At 34.4% G+C, this 18,819-nt stretch overlaps 1 protein-coding gene across 1 annotated transcript; it reads left to right on the top strand.

Moving 5' to 3' along the window:
* The first annotated feature begins 321 nt into the window (after positions 1-321).
* On the top strand, positions 322-8,439 carry LOC121411274. The gene is made up of 3 exons (XM_041603902.1): positions 322-383; positions 1,356-1,394; positions 7,091-8,439. The coding sequence occupies exon 3, from the start codon at positions 7,105-7,107 to the stop codon at positions 7,480-7,482; it is 378 nt and encodes a 125-aa protein (XP_041459836.1). The 5' UTR covers positions 322-383; positions 1,356-1,394; positions 7,091-7,104; the 3' UTR covers positions 7,483-8,439.
* The last annotated feature ends 10,380 nt before the right edge of the window (positions 8,440-18,819 follow it).

Below are 18,819 nucleotides of genomic sequence, written 5' to 3'. Positions count from 1 at the left end.
AATTGTACTTCAGTGTAATCATTGTAACTAATACTGACTAAAAAGAACTCTTGAGAAAATTTTGACCATCGACTTTTAAATCCCATCACGAAGGGATGCACTGCTCTTAAAATATCTTAAGACGTGAAAGAAACTATTAGCGTATATGCAATCTTTATTGGAACCCCCTGCAAGGTACTTATTTTAGCGCACAATATTTTCACAAATACATGGCGAATCTGGATCTCATTCAACTGACGACTTTTTTTTTTCATTTATTGCTTTTGTTGTAATTCTCACGTGTTTTTCTTTTTTTTTGTTCGTTTAAATTATAATAGATCACATACACAGCGACGATGCTGCAGGAACTGACGACAATGGCTCGAACAGAGGCACAAACTCCGGTAAGATTACAACAAAACTAGATTCTCATCACGATTATCTTTGAACGACCTTGAGGACGGAAACTACCATTTCCACTACGATAATACCCCCGCCACACCAACGAAACCCACTCCAAACGATCCAATGGGAATAATGTAGTAGTTTTAATCGGTCTACAGTCGGTTCTCTTGGTGTGACTGCATGCGACCGCCAGCTGGACGCACAAGGCAAAATGTACCCCCAACTTTAAAGATAAATAAAGGGAGAAATAACGAAGAGTAACAAGAGATTGGCGAATTGTATCTGACGACAAGAAAAGATCTCCGGAAAGATCTGTTTGCAAACTTATCATTTTATAACATCACATTGTATTTCTTGCATGTTGAGAATAATATTTTCAAGAGTTTTAAAGCCCTGAAAATTGGTGGATTGCCGGTACGCCACATTGTATTCTACAATGAAAAACAGATGTGATCAGAGCTAGGTCACATAGAAGAGATATGTGTTCATAGTTAGGGGCGTAGAAAACCGGGGGATAGGCCTATACATCTCTATAATAACTTTCAAAATAGTGGGGATGCTGTGTACAAATGCCCCTGCCCAGGTAGAGCTTCATTTTAAAAAAAATGAAATGGTACTTTATGATTATAAACATAAGTTATCATTAAATCATCGGAATTATCATAATCATCATTATCATTTATTATAATCGGCATAATCATCATGTATTGAATAATGAAATAAATTCAGTAAAAGAAAAACATTACTGTTTCTATACGTATACATACGTGCACACGCGCCCACATATTGCATGTGTATAATGTTCCAACTCGACATTACCGAGTATATTTTGTATTATTATGAAAATAATATTCCCCTTGAGAGAACGAAGCATGTTGCCTTTCAACGGCTTTAAGGTGTTAAAAGTAAACGGAGTTAAGAGAAAATAAAACGTCAATCATCTAAAAGCTATCTTTTTCACTTGTTTACAGGATTAAAGCCTGGAGAGCAAGAATCCGTCAAAAGTCTTGGTAAGTTGTCTCCCGCCTCCCATCTAAATCTTATTTCAATAAATTATTCGCTCGTATAAAGCACCCCTTTTCTTACTTACAATCAGTGTATGCCCTTCAACACTTTGGTCCGAGTTTTTACCACGAAGTTAATTTATTAATGTAACATAATTTTTGTTTTGTAATAGCATTTTTTAATCATTCAGTTCAATACAAATCATCGTACAAATACTTATGGTATTAACATAATCATATACAATGGATAAATTCAGTAACAAAAATTAACCACTTATAACCAATATAAATTCACAAAATCATACAATAGTTATGTAGAAAAATTTATTACTCAACATTGATTAAACTGAATGAAATTTACAATTAAAAAAATGGAAAAGGGTGATAATGATGCTAACGATATCAGGGACTATTTGTCGTTTTGTTTACATGTTCATCTAGCCAATCTAGCCAAATTATGGGGTAACCTACCACTAATTGTAACATACGTTCTTTCAACCATCGACCTATAATATTATTTTATTTTTATTTATTTATTTATTTCACATCTTTATCCAGAGTAGCCTGTTCAGCTTTATAAAAACAAATATGTAAAATTACACAATATATACAATTAAAATATTCATTAAAAATCGCTGGTCTTCCACAGGGCTCTGCATAAATACCAAAAAACATATAATTCATAACATAAAGAAAACATAAGTAAAGAAAACATATATACACATCAAAATAAGATTTGGAATGAGAATGGACAAGCATCACATTGTTAATGAATTCACTGACATGTGTCCGTCATTGTGCTCTGAATAACATTTTCTTCATATTTTTTCTACTTTCATCCTACCTTGTTCTGCCGTCGATAAGGCCATGAGTTGCAGTTCGTTGCACAAACTGTATGCACAGAAGATGATAAATCCTGGAAAATCAATGTGCAGTTCTGTTACCTTTGACAATCTTAGTTCCATGTGTTTTATTTGGGAAAATGTATGCATATTTTAAGACAGAGGCAATATTGTGTTTGATCGTCGATTATTTATAATCCGATTTTTCAAATTTTCCTCCTAATATTCCAGAGATATATGATGGCTCAAACCGTGTACAGAGCGTTTATCTCTTAATGTTGTTGAGGTCATTATTGTGCGTGCTGAAGTGTGCGGATCAAAATAATAACATATTTTAGGCATAAGATCGTCTGTTTCTTAATTTTGCTGCTTCAAATCTAAAGCATGTTCATTGAAAAACATTTTCTAACACATGGTACCAGCCAACAAAACCGAAAACCAGGAAAGCTGTCTCTTTATAAAAAAAAGAAGAAAAATCAGATACGCCTTGAAAGTCGCTATATATTGTTATAACACCTGTATGTTCTCATTGATACTTCGGTGACATTTGATCTACGGCGGCCGTAAGTGGAAAACAGCCGTTTTATTCATTTTGATTCAAACCACCTATGTACTATGATACCAAAAAAAAGGTTGAAAAGTTGTGTTCGACTCGCCGTACCGCCGCCGCAGAGCAAAATTATAAGATGTACATAATCACTCCGTATATAGGCGGCGGATCTCGTTCGATCAAAGAAATATCCATCTTCAACGGCGCAATGCGTTTCATTAATGTTACCCAAAACACCACATTAAAAGTCCAAAGAAACTCCAAGAATAAAATGTGCTCAATAATGTAAGAATATTGTACATATTTACACAAAAGGGTCTTTGCAAAAATGCACCTGAAATCCCAAACACCGTATCTTGGCGTTTTATTTGTGTAGCAAAGACAGTTTGCATCAAAAAGGGTTCGAATTTGCACAAAATCAATATAACATCGAGATCCAATCTCCTTACAGGACAAGTTCACTTCAACAAAAAGTTAAATTGACTAAAAAGATAAAATCCAACAAGCATAACACTGAAAACTTCATCAAAATAGGATGTTGAATAAGAAAGTTTTGACATTTAAAAGTTTCGTTTAATCTAACAAAACTTATTCGGTATGCAAATGAGGGGACTGATGACATCACTCACTAATTCTTTTGTATTTCATTATAATTATGAATATGAAAATTATATTTGAATTTTATCCTCATTGTGTGAAACATATTTTATTCCTCCCTGAACATGTAGCACTATCATCGTTTTGATATGTTTTGCTTCATTCGAGCTAGTTGTTATTGTCCAATCTGTAAATATTGAAATATTATATATTTAAACAATAGAAAAAAACAGAAGAAACAGTGAGTGAGGGATATTATTGGCTCTCATTTGCATATCACTGACATGACTGAGTTGTGCATATAACTGTTTAGTAAAAAAAAAAAAAAACGTTTAAAATGTCATAACTTTCTTATTTCATATCCAATTTCAATTACCTTTTTAGCATTATGTTTGTTTCATTTTTCTCTATCGATTAAAATCAACATTTTCTGGGATCGACTCGAGCTTTAAAGGGTGCCTCATTTAACTTTTTTTTATGTGATTCTGATTTTGCATTTCAATCAGGGTTCGCGGTTTTCAGTCCCTTTCATTAAAGGACAAGTCCATCCCAACAAAAACTTGATTTGAATAAAAAGAGAAAAATTCAACAAGCATCACACTGAAAAATTTCATCAAAATCGGATGTAAAATAAGAAAGTTATGACATTTTAAAGTTTCGCTTCGTTTCACAAAATAGTTATACAGGGACCTGGGAAGCGGGGGTGCTGGGGGTGCTGAAGCACCCCCAGAAATTTTCCTGGGGGTGCTGCGTGTATTATTTTCCATAGGCAGCACCCCCACGAAATCAGGTTCCCCCTGTATATTTTTTAATATGTTATAATGTACATAATTATCACATCCAAAAATCGCAAATCATTTACATAGTCTTTCACATATTCCAATAACATCGCTCCTATCATGCCTATAACGCGACTCAATCAAGCTCGGCACCCCGATACAGTTTACACCAAAGGTTTACACACTACTCGATAGCAGGGAGAGTCACATGGGTGTGGCTGGACTTGAAACTTCCCGGTTTTATGTCGAATTCAGTGTTTGCGCGCCCGAACGCCCGTGTTTTGTATAAACAATTACAAGTCAGACAATAGAAATCAAATTTCACAGTCTTTTTCACCCTGGTCCCATGGTACTGGGAAGCGGGGTTGCAGGGGGGGGGGGAGGAGGGCTGGGGTGAAGCACCCCCCAAATTTGGGGGTGCTGCATGTCATTTTCCATAGGCAGCACCTCCTGGAAACCTAGTGGTAGGTATGATAAATGATTAATGTAATGAAAATGAACAACGTTTTGTAGACCCCCCCCTTCAGAATTTTCCGACACAGTACTTAAAATTGTGTTTAGATTCACCCTTTCATCTCTAAACACGCGCACGCATGTTTATTCATATACGCAGCTTTTGGGGGTACTCCAGGCTGAAAAATATTTATATGAAATACATTTTATCAAAATGAATAAATTTTATGCAAATCTGATAACAAATAGTTCAGTTATTTTTTTTTTTAATTCTAAATTTCAGCAATATTTTATGAAAATGGTGATATGCATGTCATCATGAATATTTAAAAGGTGGGTTGACATGGGCGGAAATCTGTCCCCAAATGTAGGGGGGCAGGGCCCGGAGAATTTGACAAGCAAAAAAAAACACAAAAGGTTATCACCCTAAATGTTAGGTCATTTTAACCCTAACAAAATTTGACAAGCCCCCCCCCCTAAAAAAGTTTTCACCCGAAATGTAAGGTCATTTAGTCAAAAATACAGGTATTGTTTCGATTGTGAAGTGATGTATTTTTCTCCATAATGAAAGACCCAAAATAGGAGGGGGACATTTGATATTGTGTCCCCCTGTGCCCTCTGGGATTTCAAACCAGGTTTGAAGATGTCACATTCCCACTATCCTGTTTCTTGTGTTATTACATAGAATCAACATTATTTCATTTTTTTTTTCAAACCAGTCTGAATGATATGTCTCCCTTATAATGAAGTTGCAGCAAAGAATATCTAATTGACTAAATCAGTTGTCAAATCAACTGTTTTTTGGTTCTTGAAGGGAAAATATTGAATAAACCTAATTCTATATAATGAAATACAGAAGGACAAGTGGGGATATGACATCATCAGTTTGCTCATTGGATATTAATGAAGACATGCTTAAAACTGTTTCACCAGAATAATGCTAATCTTTAAATTGATTTCCTTGTCGGATTTTGATAAAATCTTTATTCTTATCAATTCATCAATTGTATATAGTTATATACCTATTCTGTTCATGATTAGAAAAGTGTTTAAGATGTCCTGTTTTTAGTTTTGAAATCTCATTTTATTTCCGCTCGCGCTTCGCGCTCGCATCAATTGTATAGTTATATACCTATCCTCTTCATGATTAGAAAAGTGCTTAGAATGTCTTGTTTTTTATCTGAAATCTCAATTTTGTTTCCGCTCGCATCAATTTTATAGTTACTTACCTATCCTCTTCATGATTAGAAAAGTGCTTAGAATTTTTTTTGGTCTAAAATCTCAATTTTGTTTCCATCAATTGTATAGTTATATTCCTATCCTCTTAATGATTAGGAAAGTGCTTAGAATGTCTCTTTTTTGGTCTGAAATCTCAATTTTGTTTCCGCTCGCGCTTCGCACCAATTGTATAGTTCTATACCTATCCTGTTCATGATTAGAAACGTGCTTAAGATGTCCCTTTTATAGGTCTGAAATCTCATTTTTGTTCCCGCTTGTGCTTCGCAATCGCATCAAATGTATAGTTATATATCTATCCTGATCATGATTACAAAAAGTGTTTAAAATGTCCAGTATTTAGGTCGGAATGTCAAAATTTTCAGCTCGCGCTTCGCGCTCGCATTATTTCATTGTTGATGGGTAACTGCAAACAGTCCTTGTAACACGTCCCTTTCGATCAGGCCAGAGCGTATATGAAAAATATCTGCTCGCGCTGATCACGTTCGCAGTTATTATTTGTTACAAACGCATCTTGTTCAGGACCACAAACATTTCTCAAAATGTTCAATTTTCAGGACAAAACACCTAATTTCCCCCCCAAAAAAAAGCTCGCGCTTCGCGCTCGAGTTCTCTTATTATATATCTATGTTCTTTTATAAGAAGAAAGATAAGAAATAACTGTTATTGTCATATACATATATATAGTATTCAACCTAGTCAATCTATATATATATATGTGTGTGAGTGTGTGTGTGTGTGTGAGGGTGTGTGTGTGTGTAATTATGGAAAACTAAATTGTGTCCCCCCCACCGTTGAGGAGAGATTTCAGCACCCCCACTGAAAAAATCGTTCCCAGGTCCCTGTAGTTATATGCACATCTCGGTCGGTATGCACATGAGGGAAGTGATATGTCATCACTCACTATTTATTTTGTATTTTATTGTATGAAATATGAAATATTTGGATTTTCTCGTAATTGTCATGTGAAATGAAGTTTCATTCCTAGCTGAACACGTGGAATTCCATTATTTTAACATTTTGTGCTTCAGGCAAGGAGGTCCTAATCATCACATTCGTAAAAATTGAAATATTGTATAATTCAAACCATAAAAAACAAAAGAAATGGTGAGTGACATCATGGACTCTCTCATTTGGATGTAACTGGCTATTGTCTATTGTTGAATACTTTATTTGATGTACACAGCTGACCAAATCTATTTAACGTTTTTTTTTTCTTCTTATATTAACCTTCTAATGACATAGGAATCCGTCAAAATATGACCGCACCAGGGACAAAAGACGATGACTTCAATTACGTTGGAATGTATATAACTGTAGCTGTCTTCATCACATTCATGGTTACCTTGGTCGCCATTGCTCTTATTCGTGGTCCACAAGGCCCATTTAAGACCAAACGAACAGAAGAGGAGATTGCAAGGGGCTTCGACGGTGGGCGAACGGCGGGGAACGTCATCGTGTTGTCAGACGGCGTAGAGACGCGGACAGATGCGCAGTGGGAACAACAACCGCTGCGCGCTGAATGCAACGACGCGGTTGCGGATGTCCGCGTTAATTGCGAGGCTTCCGAAGAAATCTCCGAGGGATCAACGGCAGTTGCAATGGCTGATATAGCAGACAAAGAAGAAGGCGTTTGAATTATGAAACGTTCATCACTTATCATCACTGAACCAGCATTCAAAAGATCTGAAACTCGGTTGACAAACGTCCCTCCCGTACTTTGTCACGGTTGCGTAAATGTATAAGACTTTCTTCTCCTTGCTGAAGTTTTTTTTTTCTTTTATGGAGCTTAATTCCTATCTGGGTGTGTTTACCCAAAGTTTCTTTCTATATTTTGTTATTAACTACAATTGAGTTACGTTATTTTAACAGCCACAACATTTGCTTAGACAAAAATCAGGTTGAAAAAAAGAGAGTCTGGCAAAAATGTTTTGGGACTATATATCAATACTATATTGAGCAAGAGGGGAATGGTTTCTTCCAGTGTACTAAAAATGGTGCATCTCAACCACTTCAAGCTCATCGATCGCCGACAGAGTTTTTACTTCATGGACATCTTCCAGAATACCTATTATGTTCTGCTCGTCTGCTATCAAAAGTTTAGTTTAGCATTATTATTATCATTACTATTATTAAAATGAGTCGAGTTTCTTTGAAATGGAACTCTTTTCTTCACTCGATTTTAAGTACTAGTAACATTTTTACTATTAAAATTCAGATTAATATTCAAGCTTCGTAATCATGACCATAGATTGTTGTAGAGATGTTGACAGTTAGGATCAATCCAGGTAAACGTGACCAAAGTACAATTCTAACCTATAGAATCAATCTCTGTGATTAGCTGATAGGTTCCAGAATGTCAAGGTGACCAGACATGAAATACGTCTTTCTAGTTCAGTTACAATAGTCATGATGATAATGTCCAGATTGTATGATCTTTAATGAGAAACAAAGGGTATATATATACTATGCGTTTTATTCAGTGATGTCCCCCAAGCAATCAGTGTGCTTATAATGAGGGCCGCATAGGCGGCGGAAGCGGGGGGGGGGACGTGTCCCCCCCTAAATTTGAAGAGAGGGGGACGGTCCCCCCTAAATTTGTTGTTGATGACCTTTTTTTTTTTTTTTTTTTGCTTGTCAAAATTTTTTTTGGTTGTCCCCTCCTAAAATTTTTGGCTTCCGCCGCCAATGATGAGGGCTGGGGTAATTCAAGAATAATTGGACAACAAATTCCCTATCAATTAAGGCACAGACCTTTACTCAATGTTTTGCGTGATCCTGACACTTTCAGTTTGCTGTTTGTATAAGTAACCACGCAGACTTCACGCAATAAGAGATCTCTTGTGTCTTTTAACCAGCTACTCTTAAACCGTAATGAGTTTCTCTTAAACTATGCACATTTTAAGGCAATAACATTTGTATTCTACAAAGATTGGATTTTAACTTAAGCTGATGCGAATAAAAAGATACTGACTATCTGATTAGCACCCGACATGTTCATGTTCCACTTGAGCTCTTGCAACCGCGAGGCAGAGCGCCTTCGGAGACATAGATAATGTATTGTCAAATGCCTTTCATGATAATGCAGTCTTTGTCAAGGTTTGGTGGATCGAAACAGCAGATTCGTCATGGATTCTGGACAAACGACATACTTCCAATTTTTCGTTAGCTGCGAAACGTTGGACGAAACTTCTGTTTCGATTCACCAATTTTCGACAAAGACGTTCCAGCTTTCCATTATTGACTTGTATTTTCAATATATTTGCTGTGTTCTAGGATTTGTTTTACTTCGCGGTGTGAAAACGCCCTTTTCTCAACCTAACCAACAGCTTTATAAAGCACCGCCTTAGAAAGCTCAATACAGATGCGGCACTAAGGGAGGGGGCTTGCCCCCACCCCCCTTGCCACGCCTACAAAAATACTACCTCAATGCGCTTGTGATTAATGTTTTTGTGGCAACCTTGGCACCAATTCTAGTTTCATTCAGTTTGTTACTGCTTCCGTTATATTTCTTGATGCATGCCAAGGCTTGGAAGATTTCTTGGATTGATTAATTTTATTGTCTCGGTCACTTCTTGAAATGTTCTCTATTTCATGATTTAAAAATAAAATCATTTTCGAAATGACTAAACATCGTTCTGTTATGCACATCAGGGCCAGACCAGTGTATTCTAAAAGGAGGGGGGGGGGGGACTTCTTAAAGACGATAAAGATTGCAAACCCAGGCCTCTCTTTTTTTCATTCGTATTTCTCCCCTTTTCCTTTTCCCATCACTTAAAAAAAAATCATAGGAGATCATATCCCCTGTTGACCCCGTAGCACCTCCATTGCTTTAGATGCAAATGTCATGTAATTTCGGAGCCTCTCACTACGGACATTATTTAGACAAAAGTTTTAAGAGCTTTTTCATGATTCAGTGTAGAAGTCTGGAGGATTTTTTTACGTACACATTACATTCAAAAGTATACACGAAAGTATACTCATTATATTATTGGTCAACAGTAAGTTTATGATATTGGTGAATATTGTGTCTGGCCCAAAAATGTTACTCAAACCCCCAAACTCTGGTTCTTTTTGAGCAAATGTGTGCCATAATCAATATGTATCACTATCATTCGTCGAACTTTTAACAGGAATTCTAAAACAAGTTGGGTTTTATCAATCCATATTTAAAATGTTGTAGTCTTAAAAAAAAAACATGCCTATACATGTAAGTGTATAGGAGGAATGTTGGGCAAAGATGCATGCTTGCTCACATTTTCTCATATTGGACCAATTCACCAGTAATGTGCCTTTCATTAAAATAACGTCAAAGCTTGCCAAGTTTTATATTGATTTTATTTGTTCATTTTTATCTAAATTTTCATCTTATGTATTATGCTGATGAAATCGAGTTTCCGAAATTCTTTGGATTGTAATTTTGAACTGAACCAAAATATGTTTAACATTTGGAATTACGTATATTAAAAGATAAATTTTGTTGAATAATATTGCTGAATCTTATTTGGTTTAGTCTTTTATCATGGTAGTTTAGATTCATTTAAAATCTAGAAATTCAATGTTTATACTTTCATACGAGATAAAATATGATACAATTACTTTCTCATACGTTTGTGATGTTCATTATTCAAATATATTGTCTTTATAACAATGAAGAGTTTTAAATATTAGTCATTCTGTGAAAGCGTCCTTTTCAAAAGTCAGTTCTATTTTGTGCGACAAATATACGAGTTGGTAAGATTAGTTCTTTTTTTCAGGAGATGATGACTGTGTAAAAAGGCTGAAAGATATTAAAGAAAATTAAACAAAGATCCAGGAACGATGAATAATTTAAAGGATTATGACGATAAAGATGTAAACGACAACGACGATAATGGTGATGATAATCATTGTAATAATTATTATGATAGATGATTGATGATAACAATAATGATGGTGATGATGATAATAATAATAATGATATAAATAATGATAATAATAATTATCATTATTATAATAACAATGATGATAATGATGACAATGATAATTATAGAAATAATGTTAATATTAAATGTAATGAAATGATTATAACAAGAACTAATAGAGCACGTCAAAACAATCAAACATCATTGAAATTAATTCCTAATTGGGGACTATTAATTATTAATTCTCTGGAAAGATAAGTCCAAATTGCACGCACACAAAATTGATAACGACTATTGTGTAATGTATCCTTAACCTTCTCACTTTTTGATTATTTAACAAAACACATTGAAATATCTTTGTTAAGAAGATTGTAAAAAACTTATCGAAGTTCAGTTCGTGTTGGCTTTGTTTTCTTACAAATCAAAGATCGAGGACGTGTTTTGATAATGAACCCTAATCAGTGTACTTGTGATTGGAAGGTGGCTCTGTCGTGTTATTTGGCATAGCTGTCTAATGCCAGCTAACGAATGACAGTAATCTGGAGCGTGCGGTCTGGATGATTTTTTTTTTGGAAGTGGAGGGGGGGGGGGGTTTAGCAAACGAGAGAGTGTAAAAATACAATGAAAAGAATGACGAGAACTGAAGGAAAAGGGAGAGGTATTGCTGTATTGGAAAGTGAATGCTCCTATGTGTGTACAATTACTATGAGAGAAATCATGACATAAAGGTTGCCCTCTACGGTAATATGGGTTGTATTCACAGATTCCGTGGTAGTATCTCACATTAATTGGCGGAATGATTTATTCTGACCATGCAGATGTGATATGGATCTATAACATGTTCATCCCCATCCTATTCCCTAAAATGATGATGAATAATGGAGTAAAAATATGAACCAAAAGTAGAAAGAAACAATAAAAAATGAAATTATATTATTTTGATAAGCAAAGCAATCAAACAAACAAGCAAGCAAATAAACAAAACCAATTAATAAATAAACAAAATAGATCAATCAATAAGTAAAATAAATCTTGCAAAATGGGCAATGGGTTGTTCATTATGAACTTCTTTTCCGATTTTGCCTCATTCTACTTTTGTTTCTCTAAACATGACTATCTAAAAACAAAATCTGAAAATGTGTACCTTTGTCAACAGAAAAGCTCTCACGATACACAGTTTTGGAGACTTGAGCACTATATGCTTGCCGGACCCCCCCCCCCCAGCTGGCATAACAACAGTCTAAACTATTTGCATAAACCCTTCAAATACAATGCAATATTGATATATATCTCTAGGAATGTCGATAAGAATATCAGTTGAATGACAATTCAAAAACTAGGCAAGAGTTTATAAAGAGATATTGATTAGTTTTCATTCTGTCGAGTAACATTTCTGAAAAGACAGCTGATGACCACGGATAATGGATTTACGCTTGAAACATCAGATACCATTATTAGTGGTGCTACTTTTATATGCAGTACAAAATGGAGGTAAGCAGCCTTTTTTCGCTTTCTCTCTCGAGGTGGCCTGCTATAGATGTTCAGATGTAACATTACTTGAAATGAATTTGACACCAAAATATTGATGTTCTGATGAAACAAAAATCGATATTTTCGAAAAGCTAATCATTTTATAATATAATTACTAATTTTCTTTTCTTAAAAATGGACGAAGCTCTTGCTTTTTAGAGTGAAATAAATCTGTTAATTATGCACTTGTTCCCTTTTATATATTTAATCTAATGATAAACAATTCAAAGAACCAAAATTATGTACAATGATAATCCAAATAAATAAAAACGTTTCCGATCTCACATTGATATCACACACTCTCATGGGTCCTATTCCATATAAAGACTTCTTATAATGACAAATACACAATCTTTATAACAAAATTACAATCAGCCAATCAGAATGAAGGATTTCAGTAGCTTTTAATTGTTATTGTAAATGTTTTATTGTAACAAGTTTTACGAAATGATAGGCGCGTAGCATTTACTTCTCAAAGATAAATTTCTATTCCTTGAAAAAAATGTTCATTTTCATTACCATTGAACTATTTTACACGTTCAATTAAGGTAAATGCCCTTTTCGTGCACCAAAAATGACCTCTTCTTACGAGCGATAATGGTATCTTGCAATCCAATTATTGACCCTTGTCTTCGGGTTCCTTAGCCACTTTGATAAGTTCTCCTTCAATTCTCCTAATTGTCTCTACATTTTTGACAAATGACAAGTCCACCCCAACAAAAAGTTTATTTGAATAAAAAGAAAAATTCAACAAGCATATTACTGAAAATTTCATCAAAATCGGATGTATGTAAAATAAGAAATTCATGACATTTTAAAATTTCGCTTATTTTCACAAAACAGTTATATGCACATCCTGGTCGGTATGGAAACTGATGACGTCATCCACTCACTATTTCTTTTGTATTTCATTACATGAAATATTCTAATTTTCTCTTCATTGTCAAGGGAAACAACGCTTAATCCCTATTATGTGGAATTAGCATTGTCTAATACTACATGGTTTCAGTCAAGGTGGTCCTCATTGTCAAATATGTAAAAAATGAAACGTTGTATAATTCAAACAATAAAAAACAAAACAAATAGTGAGTGATGGACATCATCGACTGACTCATTTGCATGTCACTGAGTTGTGCATAAAAGAAAACTAAACGAAACTTCAAAATGCCATGACTTTTTTATTTTGCATCCAATTTTAATGAAATTTTTTAAGCGTTTGTTTGATTTTTTTATCATGCGCTCTTAAGTTCTCCTTTATATTTTTCAGGCATGTCATTTTTACCATAATGAAAGATATATTTTTCTTCCATATGGTCTTTCAGGATAATTGGCCATAATAGGTGTACATTAAATATCACACTGGAAGAAAATGAAATACAATTTCCCACTAAAATCTTATCGGGCCAATACAGAAAATAAACATGGGCTCTCTCGTCAAAATTTTATTTTTCTTAAAAAAAAGGGGGGGGGGTACATACTATAAAATGGTCATAATATCAACTTTTTTATTTGTCCAGCGGGGAAAGCGAAATCATCGAATTCTTCGTCTCTGCTAAATATGTCCAAGGAAATCATCTAGGCCTACATAAAGCAACCTGATAATTTCTGCAAAATCTACTAGTTTGAAGCGAGAATACTATTGCATCTTCCCTCAATGCGATGCAAATACTAAAATGTAAAATTAGTACACTGATTTGATAACATTTACAAATACACAGTGAAAACGCTTGATAATAAAATGTTTAAATCGTATTTTGGTTGGTGTTGTTGTTGTTTATACAAAACTGTTTACTGTATCAACTGTACAGTATAGTTGTTTAGTAGTTTAAAATCTTAAAGGGGAATCCAACCCAAATAAAAACTTGTTTTTATAAGAAAAAGAAAAATCAGACAAGTTGATAGGTGAAGGTTTGAACAATATTGGACAAACAACAAGAAAGTTATGAATTTTTAAAAGTTGTAAATATTGGTGATCACTTTACCCATGGAGAGTTCAAATTGGCCGCATATGTGATGTCATAGTGATGTAAGGCAAGGACTACTCTTCCATGGACTCCAATACATATTATGGCTAAAATGTCATTTTTCCCAAAAGTTTTATTTCAAATTATATTTTTCTTTCATGAGGACATAAAACAATATACTACATTGGTTATATTTAGATTACTGCCCCGGGAATGGGTACTTAGGAGAAAACCACAAATCCCTGATAATAAAGTACATGGCCTATGGGAAAGTTGTCCTTGCCCCTAGTCATAATTTAATTACCCAGTTGCCAATTTGGAATCTACATTTCAATTTTAAAGCAGCTATAACTTCTTACTGCTTGGCCGATTTCGTTCAAACTTTCACCATTCTGTTTCATTTATTTTCTTTCTTCCCAACACAACTGTTTAAGGCCAAGGCTGGATTCCCCTTTAAAGAAATAGAGGTTGTTTAAACTTTAAGAATATATAAATATAATACACAGCATTGTAAAAAAAAAAATGAAACAGCGTTTTCGTCAATAAGTTATCCCTTTCAAAGTAAGTCGCAACATTAAAGTAAATTTAAATCAATATTTAATCGGGCATGGTGGCTCAGCGGTAGAGCGTCCGCCTCATGAACGGGAGGTCGTGGGTTCGATCCTCGGCCGAGTCATACCAAAGACTTATAAAAATGGGACCTTCTGCCTTCTTGCTAGGCGCTCAGCATTTAGATTGGAGAAGGGTAATGATAACATGTTATGTTATGCAGGGCCCGCTGGTAGAACAGTTTCCTAACTGAAGTGGCTACCCTGGGTAAATAAAACGTTATTATTATTATTATTATAAGAAATTTATCAAAACGTTTCTTCCGACAAATAGTTCCAACATACCGTGTAGTTTGACAATGTGTCATAGAATGACAATTCCATTTTGTGAATATTGTAATCACATTGCAAAAATACGTACCTCTCTTCGGAACAAAAAGAATTACCGGTAAATGTATCATATATATGAAGTTGTTATTCCTTTGAAAAGTCGAAGCAAGTGACTTCCTCCATGTAAGGAATAATATTAGATAATATTTTTTTGTTACAATGCAGGGTGTCTGAACCCCCCCCCCCCCCCCCATTTGCTTCTGGTGCGCCTATGAGCTATTTGGATGATAACATTATCATGTTAAGCAGGGGCCGCTGCAGGGAGAACAGTTTTAAAAAATGAAGTGGCTACCCTGGGTAAAACATGACGTTATAATTATTATTCTTATTATAATTGCAAATGCAAGAGATGCTATCCCTTAGAAATCATCTTGTTTTGGAGCATTTTGATTGAAACGTGTTCAAACCAAAAGTCATGCTCGAATTCGTTCACATCGAAGTGGAATCGGTATCAAACTGGATGAATTAATGTTAAATCAAATGAATTATTATTGAGATGAGAATAAACTACTTAGAAATATTTGATGAATGAATAATCTAATTTGATATACATTTACATAGTTGAATTAATTGAGTCGATTGTTATTAGCCTACATCATTTGAAAATAAACTGACGCTGATTATTTCATTTTGTTTGAATGTTTGATTAGCTTCAACGGACTGTGATTTTGAGATTGACGAGTGTGGATGGGAGCAACTCTCATCAGACTATGATATGTTTGACTGGATCAGGAATAGTGGCCCTACATCCACTCAACAAACAGGACCCAAGGTAGACCATACTCTACGAACTACATGTAAGTCAGACAGAGATATCGAATGTCACATGTATTACAGGCCCATCGAATGAAGGGATTTGTTAAACTGGTATTAACACTCTCATGAATATATTGAATAACTAACTACAAATGATCTTGCCCCTCGCCCAAACTAACTAAATGAATAAATACAAATAGATAAAAACAATGTTTTAGAAATAAAATGTAAATGAAAAAATTCAATCAATAAAATTTAAAAAATAAATTAATAATTGGGAATTACAATAAAATATTGAAACAGAGGGCTTGGACGGTATTGTTTTAACTTCTGATCGTTCTCATTTGGCACTACCCGATTATAATGTACAAGAGTATGGCCTTCTTTTGATTATACAGTGCGTATCAAAAAAAAGTTTACACTTTGAAAAAGCCCTGGGAATGAAAAAATATACAACATGTGGGTTAATTTTTCATATATAATTTTGGGTTTGGGTCTCATCTATCCAATGAAAGTAAAAGTTTTGTCAGAATGTTACACTTGAGTGAGCGCTGTCCATTTTTGTAAAGCTCGCAGAAATCTGTTTGCGCAGAAATGCTCATTTTCACGCTGTGTCAAGGGGGAAGGGAGAAATCAAACTTGCCCTGTGAAATATTTCTCATACATTTCCCTTGCAATTTTAGTCCATTGAAATAAAAGGGACACATTCAAGCATTCTGTAACAATTTTGCCACCCAAATTGAAATTTCAACACTTAGTAAGCACAACCTTTACCATTTTAGTGCCAGCTGGATCTGAGGATATAACTGAATCTGAACAAAAGTTTATATCAGACATCTCCAGCATTTTTTTTTACAAAGTTTTTATCATTGAAAGTGGGTTTACGTTTCATTTTTCATTTTTAATACTTATTTCTCCACACATTTTCCAAGCTCGATACTGATTAACAAAATAAAAATAAAGCCTAAGCCATTCCATGTAAATCACAGCTCAGTGTAAAGCAAATATCGTAACGATGGCCTCGGTGTGTGGGGGAGTGGGGTGGGGCACAACGCACACTTTGAAGTGTTTGTGGGCAAGGAAACAAGTCAAAAAGGTTAAAAGATATCTTTAAATCAATTTTTCTAGCTAAATTCCACTTTTTCTTCATGTTTAAGTTCTACTTTTATTCGCATAACTATTTCAAAGTTCTGCGCAAATCATTTTTCACTAACTTTTCAAAAGTAAGTGGTGCTCACTCAAGCGGAAATATTTTTTGACAGTTATATCGTCATTTGCTTTAATGGATCTGTACTAATGTTAAAATGTGGAAAAATCTTCAGAATATTACAAATGTATAATTTTACAGGATTTTTTCAAAGTGTAAACTTTTTTTTGATACGCACTGTATAATGGTCATGGGCACTAGAGAACGATTTTATTATTAACATAATGGGTAAAAGGTTTATATATACCTGGCAGAAAAAAAACTAGAATTTTCATCACATTTAGTTTCCCTTATTTCTATTTCTTATTTGATATGACCAACTATATATCTTTCCTATAGGTTTGTGACGAAGATGATCCTGAAAATACATTATGGTTCATATATTTTTTGGGAAAAACACTAATTACAGTACCTGAAATAATAATATGTACAGCACTTTGGGCATAGGGCCTGTAGTATTCAAACGTAATTACGTGGAATCCTTTTAGCATTAAAGTTTATCATTATTATCAATATAGAATAACATAGTTTGGCTCAAACGTTTACATAAACATGGTAAAAATTAAATCCTTGAATTTTCATCATATTTAGTTGCCCAATCATTGTTATTTCTTATTTGATCTGACATTATGTCTACCTTATGTTCAAGGTATATGTATAAACCTCACACCTGTTATTGGCATGTGAATATTATAGTTCATACTTTCAATATTTCTGGGAGTGTTTCATGAAAGAACTTGTCGGACGTTTTATTCGACAAGTCCTGTTTTGTCCGACAGTTACCATAGTACCAGTACTTCTCAGCCAATCAAAATAAAGGAAAGTTGTCAGATCTAAAACTTGACAGACAAAATGTTGATGAAATGCTCTCCTGGAAAATCGCTGCTACATGCCTCTCCGTTGTATGTGATCTGTAAATTGATGCTAACAAATCCATGGTGGTTATCAGGCAGACCTTTTTTATCTAATAAACACTGGATATACTGAAATTTTGAACTCGAATACTTCTTCCAGATGCCTTTAAACCAGAAACAGATTTTTGCTCCCCAGCAAAATGTAGCTCGACAAATTGACTGTATTATGTAAAAACGATTAAAAAACACCAAAATGCATTGTACAGGTATAGTGATGTCCAGTTGGTATATATAGCTAGCACCAATGACACCTGATAAAAAAATTGAACATCAGCTCTGATTTTATGGACGATTATGCATGAGTATAACAAAAATACGCTACAGTCGAGGGTAGTTGATTTGTAAAGATAGAAATCAAATCTTCAAAGCAGTGCTTATTTTTCACTGCTTATCAAAATTTACTCAAAATCTATGTATACCAAGTACAAACAGGGGGCACTACAGTCAATTTTGGTACATTTCGAATTACAATCCCAGACAGAAGTCAATAAATCAAGTGAATTTTTCGTCATGTTTCCTAGAGGGGGGAGGGGTTGTCAGTCCTGTTTCAAATTATCCAGGAAGCAGCATCTGCTGCATTGAAATTGAAAATAGGAGTACTTGATTAATAAAGAATAACTTAGCCGTACCTGAAAGCCATTATGATTTTGTTAACACCATTCAACGATGTAATATTCAGCTACCACACGGAGGTATATTAAAGCGTTTGACCTATCGATTAATCTGCAAAAATAGAAAACGGGAACCATGTTTGGGGGCAT

This window comes from Lytechinus variegatus, chromosome 3 (assembly GCF_018143015.1).
Source record: "Lytechinus variegatus isolate NC3 chromosome 3, Lvar_3.0, whole genome shotgun sequence".
NCBI lineage: Eukaryota > Metazoa > Echinodermata > Echinoidea > Temnopleuroida > Toxopneustidae > Lytechinus > Lytechinus variegatus.
Note: the sequence above shows the minus strand (reverse complement) of the source record. Positions and strands in the feature narration are given on the sequence as shown.

Bases quoted from the DNA above. Each gene is read 5' to 3' on its own strand.
- LOC121411274 (XM_041603902.1), top strand. From the start codon at position 7,105: ATGACCGCACCAGGGACAAAAGACGATGACTTCAATTACGTTGGAATG.